The sequence below is a fragment of the Erinaceus europaeus genome, chromosome 8, assembly GCF_950295315.1.
Source record: "Erinaceus europaeus chromosome 8, mEriEur2.1, whole genome shotgun sequence".
In the NCBI taxonomy this organism is placed as follows: Eukaryota; Metazoa; Chordata; class Mammalia; order Eulipotyphla; family Erinaceidae; genus Erinaceus; species Erinaceus europaeus.
In genome coordinates this window covers 13,132,485-13,149,990 of record NC_080169.1, presented here as the reverse complement: position 1 = coordinate 13,149,990, position 17,506 = coordinate 13,132,485, and the positions used below count along the sequence as shown (strand labels likewise).

The 17,506-nt window shown below is 40.4% G+C and overlaps 1 protein-coding gene and 1 long non-coding RNA gene across 23 annotated transcripts in view; both read right to left on the bottom strand.

Moving 5' to 3' along the window:
• The window catches only part of PTK2 (protein tyrosine kinase 2), a 224,867-nt gene that overhangs the window by 165,238 nt on the left and 42,123 nt on the right, over positions 1 to 17,506 (bottom strand). For 3 of the 22 annotated variants that reach the window (XM_016193382.2, XM_060195941.1, XM_060195944.1), the window contains exon 3: positions 6,098 to 6,425. The exons of the other annotated variants lie outside the window; for them this stretch is intronic. In XM_016193382.2, coding sequence (XP_016048868.1) covers positions 6,098 to 6,197 — 100 coding nt within the window. In that variant the 5' untranslated portion in view covers positions 6,198 to 6,425. The remainder of the gene's footprint in view (positions 1 to 6,097; positions 6,426 to 17,506) is intronic. 22 annotated transcript variants of the gene reach the window in all.
• Positions 8,880 to 10,861, bottom strand: LOC132539867 (uncharacterized). The gene is made up of 2 exons (XR_009551134.1): positions 9,436 to 10,861; positions 8,880 to 9,004 (listed from the first exon to the last, which is right to left on the bottom strand). It is a non-coding gene; the product is annotated as an uncharacterized LOC132539867 (long non-coding RNA).

The window sequence follows — 17,506 nt, the reverse complement described above, 5'->3', positions numbered from 1 at the left end:
CATGCCAGGACTATACTAAACCCCTAAACACGAAATCAGTTAATCCTCAAACTGACTTTATTCCCCGCCCCTCCACTTTCTAGGTATGGAAATACAAAAGTGGCTTATCCAAAGTCGCAAATCTAGACAATGAGACTCAAGTGCTCTCTGCTCAGTCCTGGGTGTACTGGGTTCCTGGCTTCCTCTCACTGGCTGCATTGCTGGGTGACAATGTTCACAATCGTCACACAGTGTCGGGCTCTCCTAGCCTCAGTGAAGGGCCAGCAGCAGCAATTCATTACTGCCATCACTGCCACTACTCACAGCCACTCTGCCTGCTTGCTTCTTCCCATCCACACGTTCAACTGGACACATTCTCCCTTTTCCCACCCTCACATGCAGGCACCCATTTAATTCTGGCTATGACTGCTCTCACCCAAAAGGTTCTCTGTTGACGGGAGAATGGGTCTAGTCCAACTAATTCTACTGGCCTCTGTTGCCACTTCTCAAATGGTTTACTTTTCTCTCCTAGAACTGACACCTCATGGGTGGGGCATTCCCCAGAGTGGCTCCTTGGAGAAGTTCCTGGGTCTGGGGCTTGAAGGTTCAAGGTTCTTCTCTCCTGTCCTGCTGGACCTATTTGCTATCAGCAGTGACTGGTGAACACATACTACACGTGCAAGCCGTCCCAGTGTGTTAATTTACTCTTCATTCTACCACCACCATGGCTGCTGTCACCTTCCTCCAGAAGGATGTGTGTTGCTTCCAGGCAAAACTGGCTGTATTCTACTAAGGGCTGCCTGTGCTTTACAGTTTACAAGGTAGTTGTTTGAGGGGAAGTACAGTTTGCTTTCTGCTTGTTTTTACATTTGCTTTTATTTGTGATTATTCCACTATGGATCAGCATCTGGAGACCCCATGTTCTTTTAAGGCACCAGAAGTAAAGTAATATTCACCTACCAAGTTTTCCTTTTTTAGAAATATATATATATATTTTTTGTTGTTGTTGTTTTGTTTTTCCTCCAGGGTTATTGCTGGGCTCGGTGCCTGCACCATGAATCCACCGCTCCTGGAGGCCATTTTTTTCCCCCTTTTGTTGCCCTTGTAGCTTCGTTGTGGTTATTATTATTGCCCTTGTTGATGCAATTCGTTGTTGGATAGGACAGAGAGAAATGGAGAGAGGAGGGGAAGACAGAGAAGGGGAGAGAAAGATAGACACCTGCAGACCTGCTTCACCGCCTGTGAAGCGACTCCCCTGCAGGTGGGGAGCCGGGGGCTCGAACCGGGATCCTTACGCCGGTCCCTGCGCTTTGCGCCACATGCGCTTAACCCACTGCGCCACCGCCCGACCCCCTAGAAATATATTTTTATGAGAGGGAGAGAAAGCACAGCACTAACTGTTCTGGCACATGGAGCCAGGAACTGAACCCAAGGCTTCAGGCATGTAAGTTCTGCTCTACCCACTGAGACAACTCCCCACACGCCAAAGAATCAAGCACTGTATAACTGCTCTTTATTTCTTCATTTCAGTATCTGTATCAATCTCTATCCCCTGGTGGCAGAGTGTGCCTCTCCACACATAACTTTCATAAAATGTATCATAAACTCACCTATTGAACATACCTCCTACATCAAACACACTATGATAATGGAAAGGTTAACAAAGTAAAGTTAAAAGAGAATTAATATATCTAAGCCAGAGAGGTGATGACCAGGGTTCTCAGGGAACTAGAGAAGGTTTGTGAGACAGGTGTCCCAAGTAGAGGGGAGAGCAAAAACACCTGAAAGGAAAGGCTTCAGGAACAGATGATGGTCATGGTTTACACAGTGGGATTTACAGGCAGATAAGGACTGTCTGGTGGCTGCACATGGCTGAGGTGCTGGGGAACGGCGAATGACCAACTAGGGGGTACCCATTTTTAGACCAACTAGGGGGTACCCGTCTTTAGAGGCAGGGTAAAGGCTCAGGAAGAGCCTCACAACCCCTCGGGAGGACAACAAACCTCTCCCATATCCTCAGTGCACTGCATGCTATAATGACTGTAAATTTCTGTTTCAGAACAAGCCAAACAACTACTTCTCAGTGGCCAACTATGCAGAGTTCATAAAACATGGTAAGCCCACCCCTCTCTCCTGACCTAAACATCAATATGTGCATCATAGGGGTAAAAAAAAAAAAAAAAAGAGGAGGAGAGGGAGAAAGAGAGAATTCATATTTGAGGGAGTCAGGTGGTAGCGTAGCGGGTTAAGTGCAGGTGGTGCAAAGTGCAAGGACCAGTGTAAGGATCCCGGTTTCAGCTGGCTCCCCACCTGCAGGGGAGTCGCTTCACAGGCGGTGAAGCAGGTCTGCAGGTGTCTATCTTTCTCTTCCCCTCTGTCTTCCCCTCCTCTCTCCATTTCTCTCTGTCCTATCCAACAACAACATCATTAGTAACTACAACAACAACAACAAAAAAAAAACAAGGGCAACAAAAGGAAATAAATATTTAAAAAAAAAATAATTCATATTTGAAGAAATATTAACTGAGAATTTCCCCTAAATTAGAGAAAATACCACCAGACCCATGAAACTCAAAAGAGCTCCAAGAAAAAAGTGAATCCAAACCTAAGTTCACCAAAGCACATAATAACTAAAATGGCACAAATCAAAGACAAATTATTTGGAAGGCTGTTAGAGAAAATCAACAAGGAAAATCCCCTAAGATCATCAGCTGATTTCTTTACAGAAATTCTGAAGGTTAACCTGCAAAAAAAGCAGTTTAAAAAGGACTGGCAGGAAGTATTCCAAAATCCTACTAAGTTATCAAGTATTCCAAAATCCTACTAAGTTATCAAGTATTCCAAAATCCTACTAAGTTATCAGGTACTCAAAAATCCTACTAAGTTATCAAGTATTCCAAAATCCTACTAAGTTATCAATCAGCCTTCAAGGAGAGAGGAAGAGCTTTAGAGATAAGCAACTACTGACGGAATTCATTGCCACTAAATGAGATCTGCCACAAACACTAAAGGGATTTATAGAAAATAAAAATATAGAATAACATCACCCATAGGTGGCCAACAAAGCAAACAAGGAAAACAGGTAAAGTAAAGCCCAAGGAAAAGTATGGACTCGAATAACAGATCTGGAGTTAAAGGGATGTGAGTGGGCTGGGGGGTGGGGTCTGTCTCTCTCTCTCTCTCCAGCAATGTACTTCGGTGCTTTAATAGAGGTGGGATGACACATTTTGAGGAGGTAAAAAAATTAAACTTCTAAAACATTTATAGAATTGTGATGCAAAGATGCCTCAGAAACTAAATTTATTAAATTTATTAAGAGAAGACACACACCCCATGGGTCAATGATAGCACCCAGAAATAATTTATTAATAGTACATTTGACCTCCATCTACTAAAAACGCCACTTAAACAAATGCTGATTCTTGGGGCGGGGGAGACAGGATAGTGGTTATGCAAAGAGACTCTCATGCTTGAGGCTCCAAAGTCCCAGGTTCAATTCCCTGTACCACCATAACCCAGAGCTGAGCAATGCCCTGGTTGAAAATAAATAAAATTAAAAAAAATTTTTAAATGCTTACTCTTAACCAATTTTTGATACTTTTCCAGTCTTAAAAAAAAGAAGAGAGAAAGAAAGGAAGGAAGGAAGAAAAAGAGGAAACAGTGTTCACACTGACATAATCAAAGAAGTGTCCAGGCAGCACTGTGAGCATTCAGTAGTTTTGTGAGATTTACATTTAATTCAACATTCTGAATTAAAATCATCTTTAAGCCTAGGAAGCCATGATACAGCTGAAAAAATACTACAATAAAGTTCTCTTAATACTTCTGTAAGTCAGAGCTAAGGTATTCTTCACACCAAATTGAACACTATCATAAATTTTATTTTTAAAACCACTCCAGAGTACTTTACGGCTATCTTAAAAAGTCTCAGTTCAAGTATACAAATATAGGTCCGTCCTATTATTTTTAGCCTGTTCTAGTAAGTATTTTATGCCTTATAAATTGGGACACTGCTACTTTTTTTAGGTTAATGTGACAGATTAAATCTACTGTGAAGTTTAGAATATCTAGCTGCAAACACATCTGTATATTCTTTGAATCTGAACATTTTATATGGTCTTTACTTAAAACCAGCAACTTTTATACTTGAGAATAACTCTGTGTCTATCAATTGCTGATACCCTCATCATCTCTATCACATGGCAAGTGGGACAACAGAAGGCTTCCTCCCTTCCTGGCCTGGTGTAGTGTAGGCAGACCAGGTAGGGGGAGTGTACTGAGAGGTCAGTGGTCCTGAAGGCTTCCTCACTTCCTGGCCTGGTGTAGTGTAGGCAGACCAGGTAGGGAGAGTGTACTGAGAAGTCAGTGGTCCTGAAGGCTTCCTCACTTCCTGGCCTGGTGTAGTGTAGGCAGACCAGGTAGGGGGAGTGTACTGAGAGGTCAGTGGTCCTGAAGCGCTGTGAAGCACACAAGCTGAGTGCTATCAGAGCCCCGGATGAACAAGCCAAAGAGATGGTCGGGCCCAGCCCTACAACAGAGACTAATCATGCTAGTGACACCTTCCCCCACCCAGCCCTACAACAGAGACTAATCATGCTAGTGACACCTTCCCCCACCTTTATCCCCTTCCAAAAGTGGGAGCTCTACTCTCCTGAACAAGTCCGACCTCTATCAAAATGGATGTTCCAGTTAAAATGAGTCTACTTCTTTAGCAGCCAGTGAACATCATCGAAAAATCAGTTTCTCGATTATTATCTTTTCCTATTTTGTGCCTTATAAAATTCAGAGTTAATGCTACTTTGAAGTGTTTTTTTTTAATATCCAGTACTTAAATATTTAACATACTATTCCTTTTGTACTTGTAGATCTTACAAGACTTTGTGTGTATAGTCAGGGGACCTTAATATTAATAATCAGGGCTAGCAGAATCACACAATAGAAGTGGCATTGCATAAATGAGTTTCAGAAAGTCTCGGAAAAGATCAACATTTTCTACAAGTATAAAGTTCTCTGTCCATGAGCACTCATTGTTGATCATGCTCAATTATGCTCCACTGTGCTGAAATAATAAATTAGTTTTTAAAAGTTGCCATATACACCTTCTAAAATTCAATAGTTTGTGGTTAAGCCTCCAAAATCTTTACTTCAAATATCTAATTTTGTAGTAAAATGACTGATTCTTCATCCACATGCTATCATACTAAAAAGCATTTAAGTATCACAGACTTTGGAAGAGTTTAAAAGCTTGTAAAACAATAGGTGATGACAATAACTTTGTAAGTAAAAGTCTATCAAATGGTTAAACTAGACTTTGGACCTAATATGTCAACATCCTGATGGCATTAAGATTTTTAATCTAAAAACTAAACTGAATCGGTCTGAAGCTTTTCAATAGTGCAGTTCCCCTTTAAAAATTCCCCTAAAGGAAATAACATATTTAAATATATTTCAACAAATTACTCATCAAGAACTTTATCTCCCAGATGAAATATTTACTACCACTTTTAAGAGAACCAACTACTTTTATCTTAACCATGTATTAATTATATAACAATTTAAGGTTCTCAAATGCTTACCAAATACTGCTTTGAATGTTGTAATGAAAGTGATATATTTTTTATAAATGAAAAATCCTAACACTAAAAGAGGAAAGCTCTTTGTTCACAATAATGAACACCTTACAAAAGCATGAAGTTTCAAGTTTAATGTACAATCTTTGCTGGTGACTAAAAGAAACCAACTTTTAAAGTAAGAAAGCCCATGTTACTCTTACTTCCTATAGTTCTATTTAAGTCGAAAACTGGTGTCTTTAAAAAATATCCGTATCTCAGGAAAAAGTCTTAATTAAAACACAAAATTAAAAAAAAAACTTTAAGAGAAGCAGATAGGACACAGCATTAAAAAAAGATTAACTTGCCCATTTAAAATGCATTTCCATAAAAAAATTATTATTTGTAACACTACCTAATTATAAACCCATACCATGCCAAGCTCTATTTTTCTCTAAACTATAAATTTATTTGAAATTGTAAAACTCTTATTCACCTTTTAAGTGCAAAAACATGAATTTAATTAAAAATAAAATTCAGTCCACACAAGATTTTTAAGTAATTTATACCTTTTGCCCAACACACTGGAAATGGACTACAGCCGCTCTTCTCCATACAGACAGCACCTGCTGGCTTCAGGGCCTCTCGGCCCCACAGTTTCAACAACATAAACTCGGTCCTACAGAGATCCAGCCAAGAGTCCAAACACCAAGTCCCAGTTCATCGCTCCTACAGGATTTAGTTCGATCCACAAGCAAGACTAAGCTCCCAGTGTGTGCTCCTTTATTCAGAGCTTGAAGCAAAATTGGGGAAAGGGTTTCCTTCTGTAATTATTTTTTTTTTCCAGCAGCTAGAAGAATGCCTCTCAGTTACGGAATCTTCTCGTGCTTCCGAAATCTGAAACACAGACCAAACTAGCCAGAATCAACCACTGAACAGAAAGAAGCAAGCTAGTAATGTGACCCCATAGGTCTGTGTTCCTACAGTCATTCAGGGAAGGAGAGGAGTGGAGGGAGGGAAGAAGAGGAGGAGAAAAAAGGGGCCTGCAGTCAGAACCTTATTAATATGCTAATCTCACCCTTCAGTTCAATTCAACTGGTACATTCCTGTTTACAAAACTGACCAGGGATTCTAAAGTTGTGTAAACTACAAATCAAGTTTGGCCCAGATCCCGCTTGTAGATAACTTCTCAAAGCAATTCTGTTTTCAAAGTCATGCCTTTGGCAATTTACCAGTGTTAATTCTGACCTTCGAAATCATGTAAAATTACATTGGTGAAATACGGATCTTTGTGGGGAAATCCTGATCAACTTTTAAAATGTTTGCAAAATTTATTTATAGGAACCCAAATATTTTTTAAGTAAACTAAATGTCCTAGACTTAGAGATTCATAGTAAATTTGTAGATTTATATTTAAAAAACAACAGCTAGGGAATACATAAAACAAATTTGAGGTTGCTAGTCTTAAAATTAGCTTAGTATAAATGTGGGACCTTACACGTATGAAACTTAATTACAATATATAAGTGAATAATAAATTCATACAGAAGTAGGACTGAAAAATACTTCAACAGTCTGTATGCAAAGCACCTAATTTTTTGATACCAACTGAAAGATGATCAAGGCCACCTAAAAAATGTAACTATCTGAACACAATTCACTCTAGCATAAGATAAACAGGGCACTGAAGCTTTTGCTTGAACACTTACATACTACATCTGCAAATACTTAGTTTAGTACTCTAATACATGGACAATTTGTTAGTAGCACAATCCCATAAACATTTAAAAACCTCAAGTGTTTAACTGGACATGAGAGAGGCTTTATGAATCCACTAACTTTTAAAAACAATAGTTGAACAGAGGCTGAGATGAGCATGGGGCCTGTCCGTGTCCCAATTCCCTGGGATACTTTGTTTCACTTTTAACCCAAGACTTGGATGGTGGCTTTGTCTCTAGGCTGTCCATTCAGGCTCCTGAAAGTAGCCAGAGCTCAAGTGGCCTCCTATAGGTCCAGATGAAAGCACATCATTCACCGGAGTGAATTCTGACCCCAAGCAACAACGGGGGTGTGTGTGTGTGTGGGGGGGGGTAGAAAAGAAAAAGAAACTGGAGAAAAACACAGGCAAGCAAGCAAGGAAAAGAATAGAAGAAACAGCAGTGAAATCAATGAGAGCACATGCAAGTGCCTGGCCTCCACGGCTACACAGGGCCACAAAGCACCCTTGCTTGAGTCGTGAAGCAAGCAGCATATGCTGAGCAGGCCTGACGTCTGACAGCCTTGTGAGAAGCTGGGTTTCATCTGAAGCATCAACCAATACACTGCACAAACAATTCAGGCAAACTGAGTCTTGCGACTTTGAATTCTCAAAAGTACAGAATCAAAGTTATTGCTGTAGGCACCTAAACCGAGCACTGATCACATCCAATTTTCCCATCTTCTAAGCATCTTCAGTGCCATCCCATCTTTTTAAAATAAAACGGCAGGATCCAGCCACTCGGAAGAGGCACAGTGTCGCTGATCCCATGAAGTTAATGATCATTACACACTCCACTCCCAGAAAGGACTTGAAAGGGAGTGACCGGTGCCAGTAAGTGGCAGTGGAGGCTGGGGACATGGGAACAGACTCCTTCAGTATCTAAAACAGTGTGATGAGGGAGAAGAGAAGCCCAGTTTCTGAGCTTAAAGTAACCAGTGCATAGCCACTTTTCCTCCATTCAGCTAAGCAAATTACACTATTTCAATACCTAAACATTAACTCCTAATGAGGAAGGTTCTCAAGGTACAAAGATAAATACAACTCCTCCACAGAACCTGCAAGGAATCAGCTGCTAGGGGGAAAAAAGATGAATTAGTTCGAACAGAAAGTGGACAGGGGGAGTCAGGCAGTAGCGCAGTGGGTTAAGCGCAGGTGGCGCGAAGCACAAGGACCGGCATAAGGATTCGGGTTCGAGCCCCCGGCTCCCCACCTGCAGGGGAGTCACTTCACATGTGGTGAAACAGGTCTGTAGGTATCTATCTTTCTCTCTCCCTCTCTGTCTTCCACTCTTCTCTCCATTTCTCTCTGTCATATCCGGCAATGACGACATCAACAACAATAATAACTACAACAACAATAAAACAACAAAGGCAACAAAAGGGAAAATAAATATTTAAAAAAATTTTTTAAAAAGTGGACAGGGTTGTGAGCAGAAGAGGATAAAGGTGGTGCTGATAACATTTAAAAGAAACCCACTAACAAAAAGGTTACTGTACCAGGTGTTTATACACAAAACAACTGTTCAATCCTAATAGAATCTCAAATGTCTTCCCTGTTTATACATAAAGTTTTTATTAAAGAAAATTAAGGTTAACAGGTAGAAAAACTAGCCTCAGAACAGAGTTGAAAAATTAGGAGTCTAGTCAGTTTAATGTCACTCCTCTTATTCTTGTAGTTATTGTCTACAAAGTATGCTTCCACTTATATTTTTGTTGTCCTAAGCTGTTGTTAAAATTTCGTAGGCTCTTGCCGGCAGGTTGGCTTCACGGGCGGGTAACAGACACGGAGACAACGGCTGGGCAGGGCAGCTGTATTTCTTTATTCAGGAACAACGATTCATAAAGATAAATTCATAAACGATTCATAAGACAAACTAATCACCAAACAGAACTCTGCTGTCTCTTTGCGGCGGCATAAGCACTCCCTCTTAGTCTCGAACTCAGGAACTCTCTCTTACTCTGGAACTCAGGAACTCTCCAACTCTGGAACTCTGGAACTCTCGTACTGGGGAACCCTCTGAAACTCTCCCACTCTCGAACTCTGGCGGGGTCCCTAGGGGCGGGGCCAAGTGGGCCCGCGAAATTAACTGGACTGATCTAATTCTCTTGGCGGGGGAGGGCTAGAACAAACCAATGTAAAGCATACGACACTAAGCTTCATCACTCCAGCTCCCACATTTTCAGAGACAGACAGAGATGGAAAATGAGCACAGCACAGAAGCTCTCACCAGCATAGTGAGAGCTCCTTTTTTTGTTTTTAAACCCAAGTCATCTGCAAGCCGAATCAAGTGCCCCATCCAAATGAGCTATCTTGCTGACCCTCAGAGCATATTTTTAAACTCTCAGCCTTTGGGGACTCGGGCGGTAGCCCAGCAGGTTAAGCGCATGTGGAGCGAAGCGCAAGGACCGGCGGAAGGATCCCGGTTTGAGCCCCCAGCTCTCCACCTGCAGGGGAATCGCTTCACAGGTGGTGAAGCAGGTGTGCAGGTGTCTAGCTTTCTCTCCCCCTCTGTCTTCCTCTACTCTCTTCACTTCTCTGTCCTACCCAACAACATCAATAACAGTAATAATAACTACAACAACCATAAAAAAGAAATAAATAAACTCTCAACCCAGTTTCATCTTGAAAATAAAGATGTGTGGTCCGGGAGGTGGCGCAGTGGATAAAGCATCAGTCTCTCAAGTATGAGGTCCTGAGTTCAATCCCCGGCAGCACATGTACCAGGGTGATGCCTGGTTCTTTCTCTCTCCTCCTATGTTTCTCATTAAGAAAGAAATAAAATCTAAAAAAAAAAAATAAAAATAAAGATGTAACTTAGAATTAACAGCATGAGAGGTGAAAAAAAGTAAACAGTCCTTCCAGCTCATATATTTATGAATACACTGACACTAACGCCGCCTTTCATTAAAAGGGTTTTTGTAAATTTCAAAAACAAACTCTTTCTAGCATCTGAGCAGTTAAAGAGCAACACTGGTAAGTTCTGCTTAACAAACTTTAGTCATCCTTGACTCTTCTTGGTCTTTTATCTCAAAGCAATCTATCAACAAAGCCCATCATCCTCTCCTGTGAAGTCTGCTGGTGAACTTCTTTCTCCCAGAGCTGTCTTCCTTCCACCAGGCTTGCAGCTGCAGGCTTCCTGGCCTGCCCTCACTACAATCCTTCTGGATCATCAAGGGCACTAACTGAAAACATCAATCACAGCATCTCACTTCCCACCACCCCCCAAAAAAATTAACCAACAGGTTCTCAACTTGTTCCTCCCACCCCTCCCCCTCCTGACCCCCCCCACCACACACAGCATGAACAGGCTACCTTTGTCAGGTGCTCACTCCACCTTTCCTAGCTACAAAAATAAAAAACAAACAAAAAACAACAATTCCCTGTTTTTCTAGGTATCTTTCCACTTCCTGTACCCTATCTTGGGTAGAACAGTCCTGCCCCAAATACCCCCAAGCTTATTAACTGTCTTCTAAATCCCAGGCTATACGAAGTGCATGTCCTTAACAAGACTGTGCTCAAGCCTTCTAAAGTAACTCAGTGGTCATCTACACACATTTGCCCCCCCCCCCCTACACACTCACAACACAGAAAAGCACCTGGAGGGAGTCATGCGGTAGCACAGCAGGTTAAGCGCACATGGAACAAAGAGCAAGGACCGGCGTAGGGATCGCGGTTCAAGCCCCCAGCTTCCCACCTGCAGGGGAGTTGCTTCACAGGCAATGAAGCAGGTCTACAGGTGTCTATCTCTCTCCCCCACTCTGTCTTCCCCTCCTCTCTCCATTTCTCTGTCCTATCCAACGACAGCAACAACAACAATAATAATAACCACAACAATAATAAAACAATAAGGGCAACAAAGGGGGAAAAAATGGTCTCCAGGAGCAGTGGATTCGTGGTGCAGGCACCGAGTCCTGGCAATAACCCTGGAGGCAAAAAGTAAAGAAGAGAAGAGAAAAGAAGAGCAGAGCAGAGCAGAGCTGAGCTGAGCAAAGCACCTGGACATCTATATAGAGGTCAGGGTTCTACACTGAGTACATCAGCAGTACAGCCTGCCTAATCCCGGCCCTTTTAATGTTAACACTACTCAAATCAACAAAATGTTTAAAGACTCAACATACCCAATTCCCATCATTTTATCACAATAAATCTAACTTGCAAATTCAATGCATGGAAAGTTTGATGACTAGGTGCTTTGTGTAGCAGTACTATCAAAGCACTCTGCCTTTGTATTTTCTCAAGTGAAGCAGAGAAAGCCTAGGGCTACGGCTTGGTGTAACTTAGTTTGGACAACAATCACATTGTCAGCTGGTATCATGAGGACCCCTGGTGGTGAGTGTGAGCTGCTACATTTGTAAAGGTATAAAGAGTAAGTACTCAGTAATTCTGAATTATTGAGACTACAGGGACTACAGTCTGAAGAATCCAGCTGTTGGCCAGGTGGTGACGCGCCTGCTTGAGCACACATATTACAATGTGCAAGGACCCAGGTTTGAGCCCCAGGACCCTTCCCTCTTGATTTCTAGCTGTCTTTATCCAGTAAATAAATAAAGATAATTAAATTTTTTAAAGAATCCAACTGTTTCTACCATTGGTTCTATACTCCGCTTTCAAGAAATAGCAGCAGCATCTAGAATCGGTCTATTCCTTGAGGCACTATATAAGATAGCACATTTTTCTCTCATGCATGGGTTCAAGAACACTTGGTTTTCTGTGCCATTTTCTTCCCTCTAAGCTTTCAGTTTTTGTCACTCTGGTATCAGTAGGCATTACTTTCATGTACTTAAAAAAAAAGTATGAAGTCTCTTCTATTTCTACCTAAAATCTTTTATCACTACAAAATGTCCAAAATAAAAAAATAAAAATAAAAAACCAAACACCCCAAACAGCAATAACAACAAAAACTTGCATATTAGTATGATTTCTACTTAAAAACAAAAAAAAACATAACAAAGGACAGCTAGGATATTGGGAATCTGGAGCCTTATGTACCACCGGTAGGCTTGGGAAAAAGCATAAATATTATGGAAAAAAATAAAATAGAATGTGATTCCTTAAAAAACAAAACAAATAAACAAAAAAAACTACCTTAAGATTGATTTGTGAATTCCACGTATAGGTGTGCATTCAAAAGGACTGAAAGCAGCAGGGTCTTAAAGAGATATCTGGACAGTCAAGAGAAGAAAGTAAGCCAAGTACCCACCAATGGCTAAACAAACACAGACAGATACACATCCTAGTATAAACACACAGGAGACTATTACCAACTCTTAAAAGGAAGGGAATCCTGTCACATGCTACCACATGAAAGAACCTTAGGATGTGTGCTAACTGAAACAGCATAAATACAGCATGATTCCAATGACCCCCTCCCCACAAACCTCATGACTTCCCATACCCAGGGAATATTGCCATGGCGACTGTGAAACCAGAAGCATGTTAAGTACAATACAATTTTCAAAGTTCCCTTCTTAGCATGGTCACCCTAAGAGCACCTGACACCTCTTTTTCAAGCACCAAAACCACAGTAACCAAGCTGTTAAAACAGTATCTATCCAATCAGTTATAACTCATTTTTTATATTGGATCACTAAACTGAGTTCATATCTGAAGTTAAAGAAGTCCTGAACATTTAGTTTAATTATTAATCTCTTCACCTCCTGCAAAAGAGCAGAAATCATACATTCACTCTTTCTTATTCTAGTCCAAAGATCCTAAATAACAGGATTCAACTCCACAAGCCTTGAGAACCCTCATCAAGGCAAGACAAAGAAGAAAGGATCCCACCCTTTTAAGTCAAGAAACACATTTCTCACAAGCATAGTAAAAAAATAGCTTTTGAGATTTCTGAATACAAAACAGACTCAACAGCTGGTGGAAGAACAGGAAGGTAGGGAAGAAAGGAAGGAAAGGGAGGAAAGGAAGGAAGGAGAATAATCACCTATAATTCTGTCACAAAGCTGTGAGAAAAGAGAGCTAAGACTTCAGAGGATATAAAACCAAGACTGTCATCTGAGCTTCTTCACCTTTGGCAATTTTCTGCCAAATTTGAGAAGCAGAGAATCTGGGTTTTGAATTCAAAGAAAATCCCAAAGAAAATTGTTCCCAGAGGACAGAAAAACAGGCCAAGTTTGGCAAGCTAAAAACTCAGAAGCAAATGCCATCTGTTTACTTTCAAACACTACTCAGTACTAAAAGAAAGGGGGCCATGATGAACACCGATCACATCGCACCCGATGGCAGTCAATCACAAAAAAAGCTAAATATTGTATGATTTCTTTTACAGGAAATGGTAACAGATACATCTATAGTAAGAAAGAAACATTAGCAGATGTCTGTGGCTGGGGTAAAGAAGAATGGAAAGTGACTACGGAGTTCAGGGGGAGGAGTGACTAGGAATTTATTTTTCATCCCTTGTCATTCACCTTAAATGAGGCTGGATCAAAGAATTCTTAGATTTATCATTTTCCTATATATTTCATTTTTAATTACTGTAATAGCCCCCTCTACTTTTTAGTAGTGATTTAATAATGGTTAACAAGATTATGACAGGGGCACAGTTCCACATCACCAACCACCAAAAAGTTCTTACACTTTTGACAATTCAGTTTATTTATTTGTATTTTTCTTGCTTGATAACTAGAGACTCATTAGTAACTTTTATTTTTTTTAGTATGTATCCTGTGGAAAACAGAGGCTGTAATAAAGTTCTGTATAGTCTTTAAGAATAAAATTTAAACACCAAGATGAGACAAAGGAAATGTCAAATGCCTTCAGAGGCCTTGTTAATAGTGATGTCGACATTGTTAAGTCTGAAACTAACATGTTTCACTTAGTATAAATAAGTTAATGCTAAGAATCAAGAGTTCAAGCATAAGAGAAATGAGATACAAATATAAAATCAAAGAAGTAAAAAAAACCCTATCTCAAATTACAATTGGGAGTGGTCAGGACAACTTTTAAGCAACATTATTATAATATCAACAGAATATACAGCTGTTACACAATCTGTTCATAAATAATGTAGTCAAAATGGACAACGAAGCCACCATTCTCAAATCATGGAATGTTCCAGAAGACTACTTGAGCACAAATACAGCAGAAGCTGCTCTGGGAAAAATGGTTTATATTAACCACTTGAAAGGAGACTGGGAGTTGAGATTACAATTCACCAAAAGTATAACATAACTGGTCCAGAAGTAAGTGCATGCATCTCATTACTCCTGGTGAATTATCAGTTGTGTGTGTGGGGGTGCTCTACTGCTGAGCAAATCTCTCTGGACCACTGTTAAAAATTTCTTAAATAAAAACTTCATGAAAATCTAAGACATTTTAATTACTATTTACTGAATCTCCAGAATCTGACTTAAAATTGAAGTAATATTTGTATTTGTTTTTAAGATTTTGTTTATTTATTATGAAGGACAATAGAATGGGGGAGGGGGTTGCAAACCAAAGAAAAGCTTAGCTCTGACACAGGCCTCTGGATTGCAACGTGGTCAGATTTTTTGGCATGGCATCTACAAAGTAACTATGACGACTGCCTTTATATTAGAATCTATTGTTATTGTCAGAAATTTACCCAAAGGGCAAAACAGAGTTGTGTTTTGACTGCAATTCATGTTGAAGTGAATATAGAAGTTCCCAGAGAAAAAAATCACACAAATAACACTCTACAACACAAAGTGTAAAATAGAGGACATTCTACTGTTTCCAATTGTAACCGTCATGTAATTTAGAAGCACGTTATTTACCATGTGATCACCGTATAAAGGTACCCTGTGGCAGTTGCAGTAAGCAGGTCTGTGAGAGTAACTTACAATGTACTACAGAAAGCAGGCAGGTCCAAGGAGCATAGAGCAGCATGGAAAGTAAAACAGAAAGCCTAAGCATCTTGTTGTAGAATCGATTCTGTTAGTATCATGCGGTACAATATACTCAGCTTGTAAAATGACGATGAGCTCATCACTGGTAGTGTAAGTATTCTTACTCTCTAAAGTCAAACATATCTTGATTTCTATTCTCAGTCCCCTCTCTGCACACTTTCGTGGCTTTCCTAAGCAAAGGTTTAATTAAGGTTAATTCTTCCAATCCGTAAGCATGTAGTAGCCCCCAGTTTCTAGTGTCTTCTTTTACTAGTGATTTATAGTGTTAGATGTGCAAATCTTTTGTGTCCTGTTTTAAAGTATGTATTTGTTGGTACTTGATTCTTTCTTAAGACACTGTAAATGGGGCTGTCTTCTTGATTTCTGAATACTGATTATGTAACCTGCATATTGTTTTTAATGGAATTTGAAAGGTTCTCTACCTATTATAGTTGTGCCATCTGCAAATCATGAGTTTACTTTCTTATCCGATTCAGATCCACTTTATTGTATTTAAAGATTTGTTTTGGGGAGCCTGGTGGAGGCACACCTGGTTGTACCATGCCCAGTGACAAGGGTTGATGATGTTCCAGTCCCCACCTGCAGGGAGAAAGCTTCCCAAGCGGTGAAGCCAGGGCTGCAGGTATCTCCCCCCCCACACACACACACAGACCAAGATATACCCCTGGTGGGAATAAAAAAAAATTAGATAAATTAAAATCAAAAGATTATTTTAATAAGAAAGAAAAGACACCCTTTTAGGAATCTGCAGTACAGGGGATTAAACTCCGAGCCTTAGATGTTAAAGTCCTGTGCCCTAACACTAAAGTATCTTCCCAGTCACTTGGATCCTTTCATATTTTTGTTTGTTTGTTTGTTTGTTTGTTTTACCAGAGCACTGCTCAGCTCTGGCTTATGGTGGTACGAGGGATTGAACCTGGGGCTTTGGAGCCTCAGGCATGACACGGTTTTTTATTTCTTTGTTTTTGTTTTCCCCATAACCATTATGCTATCTCCCCCAGTCCTCTTTCATTTATTTTCTGTGTAACTATTCTGGCTTGAGCTTCCAAAACTATGTTGAATACTGGTAGGAGTAAAGATTCATGTCTTCGAGGAAAATCTTCCAGTTTTTCATCATTAAATATGTTAGTTGTTTTCTTTGAATATGGCCATTTCTATATTGAAGTAACTTGCTCTTATACTCTTCTGTTCAGTTTTCAATCATAAATGGTGGATCCTGGCAAAGACTATCTCTGTATCTGATCAGGGAACGGTTCACCAAGAAGAATACAAGCTGTACCAGAGGCAAGACCCTGAGTTCCAATCCTGTCATAATATAGCACGGACAGTACACCAGGGGAGTTTCACGGATGGTGGAGTGATGCTATGATGCCTCTCCCTCCCACTCAACCGCTCTCTAAAATAATGAAAAAAGGTGTCAGGAGTGCATGGTGGGAACAGAATTCAGTGGTGGTCAAAGCCCTGACAGCCCCTAAACAGCCTCAGCTCAGAGCCAGATCTACCTCAACTAAATTCAGCTGAGCTGACTCTAAAATAATGTCTTTATTCACTAAACATGAAGGGGCAGGGGGGCTTCCAAAGGATCTCAGGGCAACCTTTCTCCCTGTCAGCCATCTTCCTATATCCATTTAACCTGAAACATTCCCCAGATATACAACAGCAACTCAATTCCTCCCAACTCTGCTTTCTTAGAATTCTGGTTGCAAAACACCTCCATTCCAAATCTGTCTTCTAATGCAGCACCCCAAACAGAACAGGAGTCAAGAAGCAAGTATGACAAAGCTAGCTCTGATGTCAGATACACCCTGATGGCGCTTGGACCAAGGGGCACACAGGGAAGACTAGAGATATAAACCATGGGACTTGGGTCTCAGCTGCATGTCACCAAACTCACTCTGTGGAAAAAACAGTTGTTTTGGTTACACTTTCTTATAATTTCTTACTCAGGCCTTCATTTCACTGCACATACATAGCAATAAAAATTCTGGAGCTGGGAGATAGCTTGTAGAACACACACTTTATTATGCACAAAGAACCAGGTTAGGCACCACCCCAACCCCCAACATGGAAGTACCATGCAGAGGGGTATTTCTCCTTTCTCTTTGCCTCTATTTAAAAAAAAAAAAAAAGTCTACTGGGAACAGTGGAATTATGCAGCCACAGTGCCCCAAGCAACACCCACTAGCAGTCAAAAAAGATAAGCTCAATTCATGGCACCACATATGTTACAGTAATCCTCTGGTGTTTCTCATTAGGTAAATAAATCTTTTTTTTCAATTTCTTTATTGGGCGATTAATGGTTTATAGTTGATAATGAAATACCACAGTTTGCACAT